The sequence below is a fragment of the Mus pahari genome, chromosome 6 (genome assembly GCF_900095145.1).
Source record: "Mus pahari chromosome 6, PAHARI_EIJ_v1.1, whole genome shotgun sequence".
NCBI classification, from domain to species: domain Eukaryota; kingdom Metazoa; phylum Chordata; class Mammalia; order Rodentia; family Muridae; genus Mus; species Mus pahari.
Window position 1 is genome coordinate 54,213,422 of NC_034595.1, and position 22,269 is coordinate 54,235,690.

General features: G+C 39.9%; 1 protein-coding gene across 2 annotated transcripts in view; it reads left to right on the forward strand.

Annotated features, from left to right (window-relative positions):
• Oma1 (OMA1 zinc metallopeptidase) overlaps positions 1 to 22,269 on the forward strand; it is a 48,257-nt gene that overhangs the window by 9,676 nt on the left and 16,312 nt on the right. For both annotated transcript variants that reach the window (XM_021200789.1, XM_029539444.1), the window contains exons 4-7: positions 725 to 898; positions 1,002 to 1,109; positions 4,447 to 4,575; positions 6,859 to 6,933. In XM_021200789.1, coding sequence (XP_021056448.1) covers positions 725 to 898; positions 1,002 to 1,109; positions 4,447 to 4,575; positions 6,859 to 6,933 — 486 coding nt within the window. The remainder of the gene's footprint in view (positions 1 to 724; positions 899 to 1,001; positions 1,110 to 4,446; positions 4,576 to 6,858; positions 6,934 to 22,269) is intronic.

Sequence of the window (22,269 nt, forward strand, 5' to 3'; positions counted from 1 at the left end):
CTTCCTTCCTTCCTTCCTTCCTTCCTTCCTTTCTTTCTTTCTTTCTTTCTTTCTTTCTTTCTTTCTTTCTTTCTTTCTTTCTTTCTTTCTCTTTCTTTCTTTCTTTTTCTTTCTTTCTTTCTTTCTTTCTTTCTTTCTTTCTTTCTTTCTTTCTTTCTTTCCTGACACTGGGTTCTTTGTATCCCAGACTGGTCTTGAATTTACTGTGTGGCAGGGATGACCTTACACTTGTAAATATCCCGGTTACCGGTCGGTCTTCAGTGTTTGGACCACAGGGATGTGTAAGCACAGTGGGTGTATGTAGTGCTGAAGACCAAACTGTGTTCTTGTACATACAATGAGAGCGAGCACTCTATCAACTGAACTACAGTTTTCTTTTTTTATATGAGATTTTTAATGTGAGATCTAGGCAGCTTTATTTTCTGAATTTCTTAGGAAAGTAGAAATAGTTCAGCATTTTACTTGCATATAGACTAATAGAAAAGAATAAAACTTGGATTGAATCATGTTTATATAAAAAATTATAATTTATTCCTCTGTGAGAAACCATACTGCTTTCCCATGAATAATTCAAATTTCAGAAATTTAAGTGTTTAATATATGTAAATTTTTGCACAATTCAAGATTAAATGCCCAATACTCATCAGATACCCCTCCATGAAGCAGCAGAAGCATTTCGTAGTGAAAAATCTCTTAATAGTACTTTAAAAAAAAAATCTTCTAGTGGATGGAAGAATTTAAAAATAATCTGCTGCCTGAGAGAGACCCGCGATACCTGACTGTCAAAGAAGTGGTTTTTCATCTGACACAATGCAATCAGGACGTCCCAGGGATCTCGGACATCAACTGGGTGATTCACGTGGTTGACTCCCCAGCCGTCAATGCCTTTGTGCTCCCAGTAAGTAAATTCTTTATGCACATTTGTTGTTGTTGCTGTTACTAGCTTGAGCGTCTTTGAGTTTTACTGTGAGCTAATTGCTTATCTTATTCTCTTTGTACAGAATGGACAAGTGTTTGTTTTCACCGGGCTCCTGAATAGTGTGACTGACCTGCACCAGCTGTCCTTCCTCCTGGGCCATGAGATCGCACATGCAGTCCTGGGGCACGCTGTGAGTACCCAGTGATGTGCTGCTGGTGAATGGTGCAAGTGGAATCCTTTAAGGAACACAGTCTTTTCTTCTCCTTTCAATTTCTTCTTCTTTTAATGATGGAATGTAATTGCCTTATTCTGTACCTGAAAAAATGTGATTAGCTTATTTTGAGACTTTTTGCAGTCTTTCGTATATGATCCTGAATAATTAGTGTTTCCCTTAAATACTGTTTTTATCGCCTGTCTCTTTTGCTAAAAAGTAATTAGTCTCAGCCTCTAATTATTTCACTTTAAGTTTTAAATTTCCATAATTAACATACTTGTAAACTAGTCAGAAAATTAATTGTTGAAAAGTTATATTACTATTTAAGTGGTAAATCAGTTTTATTCTTACTATTTTCAAATGATGGCTAGGAAAATTGTTGAAAATGCCTAAATGATATGCAATATGGAATTAATGTGGAATAGTAATGACATGGCCTGATTAGTTTACAGAACTTCATCTAGTATGTTCCTTCTCATTCAGAGTTTTAACTTATAAATATGTATTTATCATCCCTAGTTTTTAATATTAGGAAACTAACATTTGAAAAGACTAATGGTGGCCACGTAGGTTATTAATAAAGATGTAAAAATGGGTATATTTTTGTATTCATTTTTGATTACTATTCATTAAAATATGAATGAATCTTTTGTATATGTAACTAGAAGTAAGTATATTTTTTATTTTTTAATCAGAACATGCAGGTAAATATTTGTGAAAGGATTAGTACATGCTAAATAATAAGTGCCAATATTATAAACTTCAAATGGAAACTATAGTGTTTATTATTAATCTTCCTCAAAGTCTTTTAAATAGAGGAATAATAAGATGAGGTGGGCCAACGTTGTTCTTTTTTGAAGCATCCCTGATTTCTTTTGATCTACAGGAAAAAGAAATGTTTCCTAAATAGATACAAGAATAAATCTAAGCCATAGAAATAGTATCATTATACTGTGTTCTAACTTCTCTCAAATACTGGTGTCATAATGCGTCAGTGATGTATTAATGAGTGACACAAAGACTTTCTCCTGGTTTGACAAGTATGGGCCCACGCTTGATTTCTCCGCGTCTCTCCCTGTGCACTTGGTGCTTAGTGCACACAGGCATGCGTGCGTGTGTGTGTGTGCACTTGCTTACGTGCATGCAAGCGTGATATATATATATATATATATATATATATATATATATATATATATATATATAAAGAGAGAGAGAGAGAGAGACCTATCTCTCCCTGTTACCTGTGTGTGTTTGAATCTGTGCTTGTGTCTCTGTTTATGCTAGTATTGCAAACAGGTGCTACCATTCTATATCTACATGTTACTTTCAACATTTTATAGGGCATTTACAGCCTTAAACAAAGACTGCACACAACACATACACACATTATTCTGGGTCTGGCATGGAAAGTAACATAATTTAAGATTAAAGCTATACATTAGTTCAGATTGTAAAAGCTGAATGCATTAGAAATTCAAAGCATAGTAAGGTTGGTTATATTGTTTATTTTTAAAAGGCAGGTTAAACTTACACAGTAGGACTGCAGGTTAAATACAGTATTAAATGACCTTAAGGCATATTCTTTTATCAAGTTGACTGTGAGGTCTAGAAAAGTTCATTCTCCTTGGGGTCAAGAGCTTAGCTTTGGCTGTTGTAGCTTTGAAAAGTGTTAACCATTCTGCTGGCTTGATCTCTGGCCTGGGCCTGCTGTCAGTGGAAGGTCACCACTGCCACCAGCACAAGGTGGCGCTGATGAGACGAGGGAGGCAGGAAGCAGCTTTAATAGAAAGCAGTTAACATTGTGATGACAAAGGCTCTTTGATCAACGCAGTTTCTCTTTTGGAAGTCCTAGTTTTCATTAAATCAGCTCTTATGCTGTTTCCTTTTTCTATAAATAGACAGTTCTAAACTATTTCTAGACCAGGTGTGGTAGTCCATGCCTTTAATCCCACTACTCAAGGAGGCAGAGGCAGGCAGATCTGTGTAAGTTCGAGTCCTGCCTGGTCTATAAATCAGGTTCCAGGATAGTCAGGGCTACACAGAGAAATCCTGTCTCAAACAAGCAAGCAAGCAAGCAAACAAACAAACAAGAAAACCAAAACCAAATATAACCAAAAAAGTTTTTATTTTTGAAGACTAATAATAGTTAGACTCTTGATAACTCATAGCAAGGCATTTCTCTTCATAAATACTTTGTCAATTTGACTTTAGTCTTTTGTGGTAAAACAGTCCAATAATTATTTTACAGCTAACAGCTCTTATGGTGTGATAGTTGGTTCTGTGAAAGATGATATTGATGGGGTCCTAGTCTGATTTTGGTGTGTGGTGAGTAAGCCCACGCATTTACCTTGTACTGACATTATTGTGCAGAATACATTTTATATAGACCCTAACTGGTTAGTGTTGTGATTCTTCTTCACAGAACCCAGCTCCCAGTGACCAGTACCAAACTTACAAAATCAAAAACTGTGTCATTGTACTGTGCTTTTATGTATTAGGTCATAAACCCCAAAACTTTTATGTAAATTTGAAATCCTTTCTGAGTTTTCATGTGTTAGGCGGAATATATATATATATATATATATATATATATATATATATATATATACATATATAAATATATATGTTTATTTTAGGCTTTATGTAACACTATAAGTACAATGAATACTTTGATTTGATTTGTAGAATATAGTGTCTACATTACATACCAAAATAGCCTTAGCTTGGATTTTTGGTCCTTTTACTAATTAATAGCTGTGTGAATTGAGACAACCAAAAAATTTCCATTTCCATTATCTATGAAATGAGGCTTATTGAACTACAAGAATTGTTGTATCTGCTCATATAAGAAACTGTAGCTTATTGTCACTGTCTTTGACAATGAAAAATTAGCTTGGCGAAAGTAGTAAACTATCATAAAGGCATAAATGGCTCATAGTGTGTAAGCAAAGAAAAGGAACATTTCAGGAGATGGCTTGGATGTGAGGGGAGAAATTTGGGTCTTTGGTTGCTGAGATGGCTCAACAAGTAACAATGATGTCCCCAAGCCTGACACATCTCTGGGCTCACATATGGACGCAGAGAACTGACTCCCACAAGTTGTCCTCTGACTTCTTTGTACTGTGACATACCATGCCCACATATATGTACCACAAAAAATACATATAACAAATTAAAAAAAAATCAATCTTGGCTTGTATTGGCCAGTTGAGCACACAAAATTATTTAGTATGATTAAATAGTGTCTAGAAAGTACAAATATGTACTCTCTCCATTTGCTAATTATTGTTGTCATTATTTTGATTATTCTTAGGCAGAAAAGGCTAGCTTGGTTCATTTACTGGATTTCCTTGGTATGATTTTTCTCACAATGATTTGGGCCATTTGTCCACGAGACAGCTTGGCAGTTTTGGGCCAGTGGATACAGTCAAAGTTGCAGGAGGTAAGTCTGAGATGGTCTGTGGTGAACATGCAACTCTGTTCACGTGAAGCAGTGTGTATCAGAATTTAAAGTCTGTCCTGTGACAGTACGGAATTTAGTGTCTGCTTTACCCTATAGGTACTGCTTCCTTATAGCACTTAATTAAGAAATACTACATCTGTGTGCTGATTTTTAAGGATTTATTAAAAGAGCTACTGTTCCAACTTTGGGCTAATTAATTTTCTGTTTTAAATTCATAGTTGTTGATATTACAGAAAGAAAAACCTCGTCACTGCTCCATTCTCTTTGTTCTGTCACTGACCTACTGTGCTGTCAGTGGAGTTGATGGGGTTTCCCCTTATGTATAAGTAGTTGCTTTTTAAAATAATAGAATCATAAGAGTCGATGATAACAAGGGCAGCATCGTTGTTTTTCTCTTGAAATACTAAATGAGCCCCACCTCTTGAGCATGACTTTTAATTTAATAATGAATCGGAAGATAAACCAGGGTTCGTTTGTGTGGGTCCTTCCTCCTGAACTGAGCCCTTGGTGACTGTTGTCAGGGAATGCTTTTCTCTTCGCAAGCCCTTCTCACCATGCTTTGGGAGCAGAGAGGGATGCGTCAGTGCTGCACTGTACAGTGGGAATTGCTCACATTCTCTGCCATTCACTTACGTGGTGGCTGCTACACTAGGGCTCTGTTAAAACTACCGATGTTTTGCTCTGGATTATTATTGCTGTGTGGCCTTGTCCTGGTATTACAGTTTTTGTTTTTTTTTCTTGCATATACGGTCTCTACTCAGTAGATGCCCATGGTTCTTGCTCTCCACAGTGTCTCGGTGGCTCAGTGGTTTAGAGCCTGTGTTCCTCTTACAGAGGAGCTAAGTTTAGTTTGATTCCTAGTACCCATATGGCCACGGTAAGCAGAGGATTATATGCCCTCTTTGCTTTCTTGTGTACCAGGCATACGCATGGTGTTCTTACATGCATGCAAAACCACTTATATGCATTAAAAAAACCCTAAAAGTAATAATTAAAATGCCCCTGCTAGCTGGCATAGCGATGCACACCTATAGTCCCAATACTTGAGAAGCTAAGGCAAGAAGGAGGTTTGCTTGAGTTAATGAATCTGAGACAGCATGACCTCATAACTCCAAACGCTTACAACTATCTCCAAGAGTCAAAATCACCTACCTACCGGGTCACCCACCTACCCGGTCACTCACTCACTCACTCACTCACTCACTTGCTCGCTCGCTCGCTCGCTCGCTCACACGGGATTGAAAACTACTTTTAAAAAGCATTTTGTGTAGTACCAGGCACAAAGTAAGCACTCAGCTAATAGGGATGATTATTTTTATTATTGGCTCATGTAATACTCCGTGCAAATCGAGGAGTTTGTTACCGTTATTAGCTTCATTTTGCACATTGCCCTATGAGTTCTTCTGTTGAAGCTGATGCTTTATTGGGTTAGCACATTCGGTGGCACACACTTAGCCTGCCTCGAGAGCTGACACTGTGCCATGCAGTGCTTCAGCTGAAACAGATGTAACCGAGCGGGAAGGAAGTCATGTTCTGTGCTCATATACTGTGAACAGCCGTTTAGGTTGCTTGTATCCATAACAAGTATGTTGCTGGGTTTGGAAAGTTGCTCAGTGGATAAATAGCTCCTTTTTTAAAAGTTCTGCTTATTGATCCATCGCCTACAAAGTTTTAGGACTAACTGCAAATTAAAATTTAATTGGAAAACATACTCATAAATACAAGTAATTAGGAAAATTAAAGTTAGGATAGCTGTGTTTTTTAAAAAATTGAAGTCAAGAAGAAAATTTTATTTTACTAACTAATCAATATTTAGAAAAGGAAATGAAGATAATTCATCACAGAAAAACCTCTGCTTTGTGATTAGTTTTCTCACTGAAGTTTTCTGCTAGTGTTACTGGCTCTCATATACCTATATTTTCTCGATTTCCCTTTAGAATTGTGAGTTTAATGTTTCTTGGCCATAGTTAAGCTTGCACCAGTGTGTGCACTAGGCAGCTCTCTGTTCAGTCATGGAGAATATGAGTAGAAAAGGAAAGAAACAATGGCAACCCAGGCTGTTGGGGAAGGCACGGGCCGTGCGTTCCCTATTGCCCTGTTTAAAGTATGAGTCTAATGGCAGGTCACATTTACATTTTATACCTTAGAGGACAGAGATTTCATACTAGATTTTCAGTGAAATTAGCTTAACATACATTTTTAAATTCCTTTGATCATGAAGTGAATTTGCTTAATGGAGTTTTCTGTTCTGTTTCTTCTTAGTACATGTTTGATCGACCATACAGTAGAACACTGGAGGCTGAAGCTGACAAAGTTGGACTACAGCTGGCTGCAAAGGTAAAGTGGTCAGTAGGTGAAATACAGTGTCCCTCATACAGTTGACAGTAACATGTGCTGTTTTAATGTTTGGCCCAAGTGCAGGTACTGTGTTAACCCACTGTAAGACTCATATTTATAATTCTATAACAAAATGCTGGACACAGCTCAGTTATAAGAAGAGGTTTGTCCACAGATATGGAGATTCAGAGGCGTGTTGACTGCCTGGATTGACTCAGTTGTAAGAACAGAAGAGTGTGGCACATGGCAAGATCATGTGTAGAAGCAAGTCAGTTACATCCAGACAAAGGAAGAGAAAAAGAGAGTACAGTCAGGAAGGCACAGTTCCCTTTCAAGGGCATATCCTTGCTACCTCCCATAGGAGGTTGGGGTTAGGCCTTTAGTCATAATGGACCCTTTGGAGTTACTTAGATCTCACCAAGCCATAGTACTTTTTATGTAATTTTCATAAATCTATAATATTTGAAGATTGTATCTCTTAAAGGAATGGATGAAAATATTCAACTCTCTTCTCCATATGAGGCTGTAATTGGTATTATATATTAAAAATCTTTTTTTTTTCAGTAATTTATTTTTTTATTTACTTATATCCCATCGCAGCCCCATTCCTCCTCCCTAGTTTCTCCCTTACAAATTCCTCTCCCCATTACCCTCTTCCCTTCTCCTTAGAGAAGGAAAAGCCCCCCTCTTAGGTACCACACCACTCTGGGACATCTAGTCCCAGGAGGACTAAGACATTCTCATCCTCTGAGGTTCAACCAGGCAGTCCAGTTAGAGGAAGGAGATCCAATGGCAGGCAACAGAGTCAGAGATAGCTCCTGCTCCAATTGTTAGGGGACCCACAAGAAAACCAAGCTGCACATCTGCTACAAATGTGTAGGGCCTAGGTCTAGTCCACACATGCACTTTGGTTGGTGGTTCAGTCTCTGTGATCCCTCATGGGCCCAGGTTAGTCAACTCTGTAGGTATTCTTGTAGTACCCTTGACCCCTCCAGCTTGTTCAATTCTATTCCCACTCTTCTACAAGACTCCCTGAGCTCTGCTTGATAATTGGCTATAGGTGTTTCCATACAATGCTGGATGAAGCCTCTCAGGAGACAGTTACTCTAAGCTCCTGTCTTCAAGCATAGCAGAGTATCACTAATAGTGTCAGGAGTCGGTCTTTCACATGGGTTGGGTCTCAAGTTTAGCAGTCATTGGTTAGCCATTCCCTCAGTCTCTGCTCCTCTTTACCCCTGCATGTCTTGTAGGCAGGACAGATTTTGGGTTGAAGGTTGTGTGTTGTTACTCCCTTCCCTCCACTGGAAGTCCTTTTTGGCTACAGGAGGTGTCCACTTCAGACTATATTCCATGCTGGTAGGAATCTCACTTCCCAAAGCCTTCTGGTCCCAGGCCTCCAGCAAGTCCCAGAGATGCTCCCACTGATATCCATTCTCCAAGCTCTCTCCCGCCCCTCAACATTGCCAAACTCAGTCTATGAGGCCACAATCACCCTGATACCTAAACCAGACAAAGACTCAACAAAGAAAGAGAATTTCAGATCAATTTTTCTTATGAACATTGATGCAAAAATACTCAATAAAATACTTGCAAACTGATTCCAAGAACACATCAAAAAGATCATCCACCATGATCAAGTAGGCTTCATCCCAAGGATGCAGCAATTGTTCAGTATATGAAAATCCATCAGTGTAATACACCATAGAAACAACTGAAAGGAAAAGAATCACATGCTCATCTCATTAGATGCTGAAAAAGCCTTTGACATAATCCAGTACCCCTTCGTGTTAAAAGTCTTGGAGAGATCAGGAATCCAAGGTACATTCCTAAACTTAATAAAAGCAATAGCCAACATCAAATTAAATGGAGAGATACCTAAAGTGACTCCACTAAAATCAGAGATAAGACAAGGCTGCCGCACTCTATCTCATCAATATAGTTCTTGAAGTTCTAGCTAGAGCAATACGACAACTAAAGGAGATCAAGGAGATACAAATTGGAAAGGAAGAAGTCAAAGTATCATGATTCACAGATGATATGGTAGTATATATAAGTGACCTCACAAAAATCTGTCAGAGAACTCCTAAACCTGATAAAGAACTTCAGCAAAGTGTCTGGATATAAAATTAACTAAAAAAATCAGTAGCCCTTCTTTGTACAAGTGATAAATGGGCTGAGAAAGAAGCTAGAGAGACAATACCTTTCACAGCAGGTCAAGTGTTGTAAAATACCTTGGTGTAAGTCTAACCAAACGAGTGAAAGACCTGCATGACAAGAACTTCAAGTCTCTGAAGAAAGAAATTAAGGAAGATATCAGAAGATGGGAAGATCTACTGTGCTCATGGATTGGTAGGATTAATATAGTGAAAATGGCCATCATACCAAAAACAAAACAGAATTCCCATCAGTATTACAACATGATTCTTTTTTTTTTTTTTTAAAGATTTATTTATTTATTATATGTAATTACACTGTAGCTGTCTTCAAACACTCCAGAAGAGGGCGTCAGATCTTGTTACAGATGGTTATGAGCCACCATGTGGTTGCTGGGATTTGAACTCCGGACCTTTGGAAGAGCAGTCGGGTGCTCTTACCCACTGAGCCATCTCACCAGCCCACAACATGATTCTTTACAGACCTTGAAAGAGCAATTTTCAACTTCATATGAAAAAAAAAAAACAAAAAACAAAAAACCAAGGATAGTTAAAACAGTCCTGTACATTAAAAGAACTTCTGGAGGTATCACCATCCCTGATTTCAAGCTATATATACTACAGAGCAATACTATAAAAACCACATGGCATTGGCATAAAAACAGACAGGTTGATCCAAGGAATAGGATTGAAGACCCAGAAATAAGCCCACATACCTATGGACACTTATTTGACAAAGAAGATGAAACCATACAATAGAAAAAGGAAAGTATTTTTAGTCAAAGTCTAATCCTTATTAGAAATAATTTTTTGCATGTATGAAATTTTTGGTTATAGAAATGAAGGATGCAAATTAAAACTTTAAAAACATAATGGATATATAATGTTGTTGGCCCTTATTACACTGTGTACCTTCTGTGAGGGCAGTGTTGGCTCTGTCCTATACCCCTTGTTTCTCGATCCTCAGGGGTTTTGAGAGAATGGGACCATGTATAGCTGTTCTCCCTCACTTGGAGAAGGTTAGACCTATTGCTGCTGTGGTTCAGGCTAAGCGTCTGCTGCTGGGATGTGCTGTGGAGAACAAGAGGGGGCTGGTGGGGCAGCTCTGTGAGCTGTAGAAGAGGCTCTCAGGCTTCACCGGCTTCCTGCTGTTTCTCTGTTGGGAAGGACCATTCCTACCTATTTATTATTTTAACCACCTGTGATAGCTCAGTTATCATTACTGGTGGAACATTTTTTAAATGAGTAAAAACATACAGTTTATATATTAAATTAAAATATCATTTGGCCCTTTGTTGAGTTTCCAGTAGTTACTAATGGTTAAAACTCACTATTATTTAAACTTCTCATTGTGAATATTAATGAATTTGGCTCTGTAAATGATATTACATGTTTACAAAAGTAATAGTGTTCCTTGGTGTGTTAAGTGGGATCAAGTGCAGTATCAGGCTGCATGCAGTAAGGGGTTACCAAGTAAGGTACAGAGAGCCAGTATGTGGGGGCTACTAGTTTGAATTCACTGGTCTGTCAAGTTTCCCTTTAGCATGTTTTGTGCTGTGGTTAAGAAACTTTGATTTACCTTAGCAAATTGCTTCTGTTTTATTTCTATGAAACTTCATTATATTAGTTCTTTTATGTCACATGCAGAAGTGATCTAGGTAATTCTGTTTCCTCTGTGGACAGATAAACTCAGCGCAATTATAGAAAGGGTGGATCTGGGGGCATAGTGGTGCAATGCCTGTAATTTCAGTTCCTTGGAGGTGGAGGCAGGGGAAGAAAAGTTCACGCTAGCCTGAGCTACATTAGACCCTCTCTCAAAAGAGTTATTTTTGTCTTAACAGTTAATTGCCACTTTAGAGATTTGCTCCCTTGTGACTAATCATTCATCCATAGCACATGACCTCTGTAGCTTTGTAATAGAGTCGGTACTGCAAATAGCTCTGTTCTTTAATGCAGTTATGTAATGTGGACTTGATGTTCTTGGGTCTTTACATACTTGTTTACATTTTCTAATGGTCTCATTAAATTATATGTCCACAACACTGGCCCGAGCATTGGATGGGATAGGTGACCAGTGCCTAACACACTGAGTTTCACCATCTAGGAACATGATGTGTTTGCCATTTATTTAGTTCTTTATAGAAATACAATTGACTATGTAACTGACTACCTGTCTGCACTCTTCCCTCCTGCCACCCTCCCTTTCTTCCCAATCAGTGTTTCTGTTATTATTAGTGTAATGTTCAGATAAGTTAGCACAAGCCGATAACAGGCAACTTTGTCTTCCTTATCTTATAAGAGGAAAATACCTGCTTTTTTTATCTCAGCTCTCATGGTTCTTGTAAGCTCTCTTAGAGGCCATATTAACTACTCTTGTGTTGCTGTGATAAAACATGATGACCAAGGCAGAAGGAAGGGCATATTTGGGCTTATGGTTCCAGAGAGAAAAGAGCTCAGAGCATGCTAGTAAGCAGCAGGTGGGGCGGGGGTGGGGTTGGGGGCGGGGACGGGGGGGGCCACTTCAGCTAGAGCATGAAGTGGAGAGAGCCACCTGGAATGGCTCCAGGCTTTTCCATCAGATTGAATAATCTGCCTTTAGTTCCTCATGGTTTGGGAAATGTTTTCTATTTGTGAAAGATTATTGTATCTTGTAACATGCATTTGTTGAATTTATTGAGATGGTTATGTTATTCTCTTTTAATCTATGAATGTGGAAAATTACATTTTTTTAAGTTAAGCTGACCTTTTATTTTTGAAAATGTGTATGTATAAAACGTGTGTGTGTGTGTGTGTGTGTGTGTGTATTGCAAGTATTTCCTCTCATTCTGTGGGAACTTTTAGTTTTTTAATGGGTTCATTTTGAAGAACAAAAGTTTTATGTTTTTATGAAGTTTAATTTTTTGACTTTGGATTTATTAATTGTTATAATTTTCTAAGATGGGAGCTCAGGTAATTAATTTTAGACTTTCTTGTTCCTTAACACAAGCAGTTAAAGCTAAAATTTCCACTCCTCATTATTTTATCTGAACTTGAAACATTTTGATATATATTTTCATTGCCATCATTTTAGTAAAAATGTTTCCCAGTGTCCTTTGTAGTTTTCTTCTCTTATGTACAGCTTGTTTTAATTTAATTGGTGTCTAGATATTTGGAGTTTGTCTAAATGTTTTATCATTTTTTATTTCTAATTTACTTTCTTTAAGTCAAAGAGTATGCTTGTTAAATTTTAATCTTTGTGCTGGCTGCTTTTGTGTCAACTTGACACAAGCTGGAGTTATCTGGGAAGAAGAACTCAGTTAAGAAAATGCCTGCATGAAATTGACCTGTAGGAAAGTCTGCAGTATGTTCTCTTAGTGATGTGGGAGGGTCTGTGGGTAGTGGTCCTGATGGAGTGAGCCAGGAAGAACAGGCTAGTAAGGAGAGCTGCTCCGTGGTCTCTGCATCCGCTGCTGCCTTGAGTTCCTGCCTAAGTTCTTTGATGATGAGCTGTGGCCTAAGAGTGTAAGCTGGCCACTCTTGCTTCCTCAGTCGCTTTGTCTTGATGCTATCCTAACAGAAATTTAACTATAGACGCTTGCTTTGGAGGAGGAAGCCTTTGGCCTCTCTTGCTGACTGTGTGGTTTACAGTAACTCAGTGGGTTTTTATAAATAAATACTAGGCTGGCTTGGTTTACTGTATCATTCAGGTTAATATGCTGATCTTTAGGGAGAAGAGTTTAAAATATTTTAACTATAAATATAGACTTGTCTGTTAGCTTTTGCTTCATGTAATTTGAAGACTGTTTTAGACACATATTTGGGATTTTTTTTCTTCCTTTTGAATCGTTTAATCATTTTGAAGTCCGTCTATCTATCTATCTATCTATCTATCTATCTATCTATCTATCTATCTATCTATCTATCTGATTCAGGGCACTACTCTAGCCCTGGCTGACCTAGAATTTGCATGGAATGCACTTGCTTCCCAAGCACTGGGATTATAAGTGTGTGCCACCCCACCTGGCTTCCTTTTCTTTTACTTTCCTCTCCCTCCCTCCCTCCCTCCCTCCCTCCCTCCTTCCCTCTTGTTTTGTTTTGCTTTGGTCTCTAGTAATGTGATTTTTGTTTGCTTTGTTTTTGCTATGAAGCCCCTCAGCACTCTAAACGTGTTACCCTCACCCACCGGTCGTCTTGTTTGCAGCCTGCTTTTACCTTTGCTGTGAACTAGAAAGGCCTCTTAGACTTACTTAAATATTACTGGCCATGGTCACAGGAAGTTTTGCCACTTTTCTGTTTGTGTTAATGAAATTTTGGGGTCCCTTAATGATCACCAGAAGATAAAGAGGAAACTGGTGTCCCCTATTGTGTTTCTAAGTTGTATTAATATATGAGTTTAAGGGTGGACTCAAATGGAAGCTCAAGGATAGTTTATTAGAGTTTTAAACAAAACAAAACAAAAACCAAAACCCAGGCCAACTGTAGATCGGGGTGGGGTGGGGTGGGGCAATGGGTGGAGAAGAGGGAAGAAAGCTGTGCTGCCTCTTGGGCACAGAGGTCAGACACATGGTGGACAAGCAGCCACTGGGGTCAGACACATGGTGGACAGGCAGCCAGAGGGGGGGATGGGTGCTTCCTGTTTGGTTTCAGACCTGAGACAAGGGACTGAGGTGCATATTTTACATACCAAAGAAGACCTGACCTCCCAACATTTCTCAGTCCCTACCTGGCAAGCCCTGCCCCCAACCCTGAACTTTCCAGCCCAGAGGCTGGGCTGTCCTCCCTCAGGAGCAGCTCTTCCCTACAGAATCCAGGCGTTTCAGTCTCTCCCTCTCCCTCTTGTTTCCTCTTTTCTCTCTGCATGCACACCCCTTTCTCTCTTTCTTTCTCTCTCCCTCCCCTCCCCTCTCCACCCCCTTTTTCCATGGTGACTTCCCTGGCCTAGGTCCTGTGAACTAGCTCACCCAAGAGCAGCTTCCCAGTCAACCTGCCTTTAGTATAATCTAATCTGGCTTAAATTGGCTCATTTCACCTGCAGCAGAGAAATAACCTATCTCTTCTGATAAAGAGCGAGGAAATCCAAATATGGGAGAAGCCCAGAGTGTTAGAAAGCATACCTAGAGAAGAGATAGAAAGAAGAAAAGAAATTATGCTCTTCTGAAGAAATTGGAAAAGCAGGCGGGTTTGCGAAGTCACTGGATGAGGGCAAGAATCCTGGGAAGGAGAAGTTGAGTTTCTCCTTAAAGGATCAATTATTCTGCTTATCTATTATCAAGGTGAGCCTACCTTCTTAGGGGGCAATCCCTTGGCCAGATGAGGGAGCTGGGCCACCTGGAAGGAAACACCTTTGTCTTGGTATTTTACATGACTGTTGCAGGAGGTAGGTTGTTTTCCTGGTTCTGTTGACTTAAGCCACAGTCAGATTTTAGTAATCTATGTGCACATGCTGTCTCAATGGTTTTCTTTAGTAGGGGGTATTGCTTCTAACACCTCACTGTTTCCTGGAAATGGTCTTAGGTCTAGCCACTGATCTTATGCATCCTTACATTGTTCTGCACCGGGGGCACAAATGGGTCATAAAAGGGAATTAGGGAATGTGGGAAAAAAAAAATCAAAGCCGAGTTTTCAAATTAGCTGTAGTCCGAAGCGTAGCAAGAGCTTAAAGATTAGTGGACTCTAAACAGTTTTTCAGAAAAATCATCCCCATAAAGGAGTCCGTCTAAAAAGTAGATTTCTCATTTGCTGCTCTTCTTCAGCCCCAGGGCCTTACCAGCTTCCTCTTTCTCCTCTTCATGCGGTATGCCGTGCGGGCTGTGAGGCAGCCTGTCAGGCCTGCTCTCTGTACTGTAGGCACTCTCCATCAGCTTTCTGTCTTCCCTCTGTAAACCCAGCATGGCATTGCTGCAGAAGCAGGGAAGTACCTTCGGAATGGTGGATCTTAGTTCTACAGTTTTCAGGGTTAAATTCTCTTCTGGCTTCTGGCTAACTTAGAGTTTCCTATAATTGTTAAATAATAGCTTCTCCTGATCAAGAGTTTAAAGTTGTTCTCTGTTGTAAGATTCGTGTGACGACCACTTCCTTTTCCATTACTGAAAGCTGACATGCTTCTGAAGAATATTTCTGTGGGGCGCATGTGTTTCTCTCCGCAGGTTCACGATGGCCTCTGGGCACTTTATAATTTAACTGTCCTCTTTGAGATGCTACCCTGCCGTCCTTTATTCACTATTACTAAACTTGCATTTTTGTCCTTTCTGTTGTTTAATGTAAACTCTCTACTTACTGTTTTCTTTGTATTTACTGTTCTAATTTTGGCTGGGTAATTTTTATTTTGATATTCTTATTGATTACATTTTAACATAAAGCATTTGCTCCATTGTTTTTCTCTTCTGGGATTGGAAATGTATGTGATTATTTATTTTAGAGTGTCACAGCCCTTTTCCCTTACCTTTTGTTTTTATAGTTTCTATGCTTGTCACATGAATGCTTTCTGTTGTAGTTCACTAACCTTATTCTCATCTATATCCATTCTGCATTAAACTCACAAAACTCACTTTGTCATGTGCGCCTTTATCCTACAGAGTGCTGCTGTCTAGGCCCGGCCCCTCCCCAGCTCTGTCCCTGATGGTGTGTACTGCAGTTCTCTAGACCTTGTCTCAGGACCAGCAGCCCATGCTTTAGGTTCTGTTCTCATAGCTCCGTCTCTATTGGTTTGGGGGTTGCATTTTCTTTAACTTTTAAAATTTCTCTTTAAGAATGTGCAGATGGTTTGGTGACCCTGTGCTGTCCTTGGCTCTGTCTCCCTTGTCTGGTTTTTTCCCTCAGTCTTCACCTTTATGAGTTATAGACAAACACTATGCCAAGTAGACAGCAGCTAACTCCTTTTCTTAGTTACCTCACTAATGCTTTCTCCATAAGCTTCTACAGTACATGGTTTGGGGAGCATGGATGGAGGATGCACAGCAGGGAATGCTCACCATTGCCAGGTTCCTAATCAGCTATAACAAAGGGCAAAGTTACCCTCATTGAGCCAGGTTTCAGGTCTCTAGATTCAGTGCTAGTCATTCTTCCTCCCCAACAAACACCTTTGCTCTGTTTTTACTGTCTCTCTTGTCCCCATGTTTAATCACTAATAAACATTTGGATAATTTCTAGGAATTGCTAATATTGTAAATAATTTTGGAAATGACATTGTATTCATATATCCTTAAACTCCATGAGTTTTTCCCTCCCTCCTCATTTCTTTCGTTCCTTTCTCTTTCATGGTTGCATTTTCCAAAGCATACTAAATGTGTTGTGCTGTGTGAGACTTCCAGTTGTGATAATATGGTCTGTTTATGTCAAGCACAAAGAAAAGTTGCTACAGATGTTAAATCTGTCTTTGTTACAAAACATTCAGGATGAAAAATGCCATCTCTAAAGTACAAGTATTTATTTCCTGTCAAAAAGAGAAGCAGTACGAAAGCTCCAAGTATAGTATTCATACTGCTTTTATTCTGTGAAAGCATCCTTTGAGATAATGGCACCTCCAGTTCCAGTTACTGCTTGCTCTGCCAGGACTGCTCGGTGCTGCAGGTGTGCTGCCTGCTCTGACTCTGAAGTGGTTGCTGCGGTCATCATTGGCTCCTCCTTGCACGTGAGGCCCACACAGCTGTGTTAGCGCCTTTCTTCACAATACAGTGGTGAAAGTTGTGGTTCAAACAGCAATGGGACAGAGATGTGTTTATTTTTACCCGCTCGTTATGGAAGCATATATTCTGTTATGAGCTACGGTGGTCTCTTATCTTGTTGCTGTGATTAGGTCTCTGGAAGGAAGCCACCTAAGAGAGAAGTAATTGTGAGGCTTTTGGCTTATGGTTCAAGGGCATACAGTCATGGTGGATCCGATCCAGCACAGAGGTAGGAACCTGAGGCAGTTGATCATACTGTGTCCCCAGGCAGGAAGCAGACAGTGCACACCTAATGACCTCCTTCTTTTAGTGATACTCTGCTCCCTAAAGACTTCCTAAGCTTCCCAGTTAGCACCACTAGCTGGAGACCAGTGTTTAAACATACACTTAGAGTACAGTCTGAGCTTTATACTTTTTTTTTTTTTTTAAAGATTTATTTATCATATGTATGTGAGTATACTGTCGCTGTCTTTAGGTGCACCAGATCCCATTACAGATGGTTGTGAGCCACCATGTGGTTGCTGGGAATTGAACTCAGGATCTCTGGAAGAGCAGTCAGTGCTCTTAGCTGCTGAGCCATATCTCCAGCCCCTGAACTTTATACTGTTACCCCCTATGTTTAGTGTTAGGCACCGGTGGTGTGGAGAGCCCTGACATCAGCATGGCAACTGAGCTAGACCACCCACATTTGGGACCCTGCTTTGCAGGTTAGCTGTTTGATGGTGAGCACAGTAGTTAGCTTTGCTTTTCTGAGTCGGCAGTTTTCCTCACCTGGGACACTTCTCGTTCAGTCAGTGCAATTCAGGTTCCTAGAGCTCAGGCGTGTCTGCTTTCCCTAGTCAACAAGGATCTCAGGTGGGGGTATTCAATACTGAATCCTGGAGTTTTACCTATTTCTGAAACTTTTTTTTTTTTTTCTGACAAACATTCCATCTTGTATTTGGTTGCTACTTTAAATGCCTACAATCGGTTGTCATTCTTGCTCATTTAAGATTTGCATCTGATCTTTCACCAAGTTCTGGCAATTCCATGTGAAAAATATGTCTCAGCATGTTTCCATGTCCACTGTTAGCATCTTTTACCAGAATGAACTTCCACTACAACTTTATTATAGCTTTCATTGACTGCATTCCGACTCCCTCTCACTCCACGCCCCACCCAGCTATACATGATGAAGCAGGTCTCGCGAGCCAGCATTGGCCTCTGGACTTCTATACAGCATCTGGACTGACAGGCTTCTAATTCTGTTGGCTTTTGTTTTCTTTTGACGTTACAGCAGTCTTACCCAGTCCCGCATGGTTGCCCTCCTTTATTACATGGTTTTCATTTATTAACTGAACATGTATTTGTTGTACGCCTTGCTGTCTACCAGGTAATTGGAAGTCACAATGTCAGTAGGACACAGATATAACTGATTAATAATTTTAACAAAGTTTGGAGCATTGTGGTAAAGACATACAGGCAGGTTCATCCCATGAAAGAATGCAGCAGAATGATAGAACTTGTACCCATGTTAGAATGACAGCCCAGGAAAGGGACTGAGAAAGACACATTTAAAGCAGAGCTCTTTGAGATAAGTAGGAATTATCCTAGTGTGGTGCTGGGGGTGGTCTCAGGAAAGATTTGGTACAAAAAATAGTTTGTTTAAAGGTGAGGAAAACAAGACCTGTTCTGGAATTGAAATCTCTCTGTGGCTGAAATATAGACAGTTCAGGAGTATCCATGGAAAGATGGGATAGAAAAGGTAGGCAGAGACTTTGTTAGTCTTCAGGACTAAGCCTTGACTGAGCTCACAGATGGACATGCAGGGTATCCCAGAGATCTTGGACCTCTGATTTCCTACATTCGACCACAGACCTCAGGCAGGCAGCTCACTTACGCTGTCTGTGTCCTGTCTGAAAAGAGGATGATGGTGCTCCTGCTAGCAGTGTTCCCCTTGGTCTCTTGGGCTTGATTCCTGTTTGTGATGTATACCCCGTACCCTGCACCTTTTGGATGTTTCCTGACCTGATGCTTGTGTGTATGTGTGGATTCATGTCTCATGCTGTGAGATAAGAAAGTCTCTAGAGTTGAGCTAACTCCCCAACCCTGGCCTGCAGTTCCCATCACAGTGCCAAACTATGCTTAGATTTGTCTATAGTTATGATTTGTAGCTTAGCTTCCTTTGTCACCCACCTGTGAGACAGCAAATGTGCTGACACAGGGACAGACACCCACACCTTACATAGTCGGCCTGGCAGCTCTAAGTTGCCATTACAGTTCTGTATGGAACTTGCAAGTGTGGTTAAGGGGAACTTTCTGTGAGGTAGATCTGTTGCTCACGTGTTACCCCATTGAACTCATGAGCAGTAGAGGCCAAGGAGCAAACAGAATATAGAAAATTCCCTAAGTAACGTATAAGCATTTCTTCAAACAGGCTCTTTCTCCTGAGATTCTTCCTGCTTCAGCCCTGCTGCTGGCTGTGAAGATGTCAGTTTTGTATGCTTCCGTTTTTATTTGGGAGAGCTGTGAGTTATCATTATGAAGCTGATAAGAATGCTTAATTTAGGATTAGTGATTAACTTGTAAGTCTGCTGTGGACTGAGTGTAGAATAAACAGTTCAGATCAGCCGGACAAAGGATATTTGACTGTTTGATTTTTTTTTTTTTTTGATATGTATATTCATTTGTCATTGTGAGGAAATTTTGACACTTGGCAGTCATTTGTAGAAATGACTGTATTTTTTAATTTCACAAGCAACCAAACCATCTATATTCATTTTTGAGTATCCGTACTGAAATCTAAAAAGAGAAAGCTAATTTTCTTTTAATGCTTCTAAATTGGGGGCAGGCTCCTTGGAGGGCATTATGTGTGATTGCTTTTGATTACTATGGAGACTGGGGAGGTGTGGATGTGTTATTTGTTTAGTGGGTGGGAGGTAAGGATGATAAATGCACTAGAGTGGTTTGAGAGCCCTCCCTGTGAGAGATTGTCCAGCCCCAGAGTTTCTAAGGATCCTTCTGGAAGCATTGCTGTTTTCTGCAAGTGGCCTGAGATAGCTGTGCTCATAGCACCATCTAGTGAGGAAAGTGGGTAACAGCAGAATCTCCTTTATCACAGAAATAAGAACCCAAACTTTTAAAATTCCTGTAAAACAGTAGATTATAGAACCATAAATGTTGAGACCAGGGAGGAAAACTGGAGCTAATTTAACTCAACTTCCCTTTTTACAGGCAGGGAAACTAGAGTCCAAAGTGGTGACGTGATTTACCTAGTGTCTATCATATTTAGTTAGTAGCAAGACTCTGACCCTTGTCTTCCAGGTTAGTGCTGAGCCTTCATCACAGTGAACTGTCTCTGTGTTGTACTTGGATGAGTGCCTAGTTCTTAGATTAGCCATTGAAGAACGAGCAAACAGCAAACAAAAAAGTCTTGTTCCATGGACATGTTATATAGTAACTTCCATAGCACACACGTTGTGCCCAAATCTTGTTTTGAATCTATTCTCCCCAGAGAGTGAGTATTAATTTGATTATTAGTTGTTGGATTTGCATTGAGTACTGAGCCTTCTGACTCAGTAAGACTACAAGAGACAGAAAAGAGGTGTGTGTAAAATTCACGTAGGACTTCACCAGCGGTACTGCCTGGTGAACCGGCACAGTGGCAGTCAGAAGACCCAGGCAAGGACTCGCAGTTACTGAACCATGAAATAACAACCCATTTCTCTTCTGTGCTGGCACACACTAGGTGTTATTGATAAATAACATTTTCTATCGACAAATCCTGAGAATGTTATTGATAAATAGCATTTTCTATTGACAAATCCTTAGCTACAAGTACGTATATCATGTTTGATCAGAGAAGAGCAGTTTTAAATTATTGACTGGAAAAACTTGTTTAAAGGACAAGTGACTTACAGAAGAAGAGTGACTGTAGACAGGAGATACACTGGGACAGGCTGAGCCTGTGTGTGCAGATGAAGGGAGCTTGCTCCCCGGCGATGCTGAGGACTGTGCAGGCATGCCTTCAGGACAGGGACACCTGAGCGTATGCACAGAGAAGGACTGCCCAGGTGACGCTGGCCATGCTGTTTACAGTTGGTCTCAGTAGTAGTTATGTGCAGGGTCCTGTCCTAGGTGGGTTACACATAGTGATTCTTGTACTCTTCATTTCAGCCTTGAGGCACAGGCACTGTTATGTTCTTGGTTTTACAAATTAAACTTGACGAAAGAGAAGTTAAATGACATGGTCATCTCTCACTGATGGGTTTCTCCTGCTCCGAGAGGAGGTGCATTCCTGTGGGATTCAGACCTTCTTTCTTCCAAGCTGCTGGAAACTTTTTTTTTTTTTTAATTTCTTCCACAGCATCACCTCTAAAAGATGCCTGTTCTTATACATGTTTTGTTCCCTTTAAATATCATAACATTCTTAGCATATTTTCCCAGCTCTTGGCCATTCTGTAACAGTCCTTTGTAAAACTGTTGGGCTATTGACTTGCCTCTGACATGTCTGTGTGGGATACAGAGAGGATGCTAGAATATCTAGTTCAGATGCACAATGCTACTGGTGTTCAAAAAAGACTGCTAATCTCAGGCTTTTCCTCTTGAGAGGGTGATGGCTAAGAGTTCAGAGCCCCTTTCAATTTGTACTTGGTAGTGAGCATTTTGGTCATAGGTGGGATAGATGTAGCCTGAGCTTGGTTTTTCTCTGGTGTGTTGGTGTTGGGAAATGTACAGGTTTTAAAGATGGTTCTTATAATACTATATGCCTTATGGATATCATATCCTGTTGAGTTTATAATCAAATAAAAGAAGTTCATTGTCAATTAATGTCTTTTACTGCATATTCATGCATATTGTTATTATACTCTGGATTTAACTAGACCCTTCATTATTTATGAATTTATAACACTATCTCTTATGACTAGACATAGCATCTTGTAGTTATCCTAGGCTCCTGGCTACTCTGGGGAAGGAGGACAGAAACCCCGTGTTCTGGGTTCTAGAATGACTGCTTTTCATTCTGATGATCTGTACAGTAAGTTTCAGAGGGTGAATCTGGTGGTCCTGGAGACTGAATTGTTGGTCCAGGACACTAACTGGCACCTGACTGTTGGGAGTTCAGATTGTGACTCAGTCCCTCACTCTCCTCATCTGCTCTGTAAACTGATGTAAAATAGCATCACTCATCACCTAAAGTTGTTATGAAGACTGAATACATAGTTAATGCTTGTAGTCTACTTATAGTTCATTATTAATTAAATAAGTAGGATTTCAGTCACATGTCTTACTAGTTGTAAACTCTGTGGTCTCCACATTCCTTTAACTTTGCAGTATTCTAGAACACATTTCCCACCAACATCTGCCCTTATGTGACCTGGGACTTGTGATCACACCGGCTCTACTTGAATAAGGAAAGGTAGTCTAGAAAGGCCTTATCTTTTCTTCATGTACTCCCACAAATTTGGTAAATGGATTTTCTTCTTCTTCTTCTTCTTCTTCTTCTTCTTCTTCTTCTTCTTCTTCTTCTTCTTCTTCTTCTTCTTCTTCTTCTTCTTCTT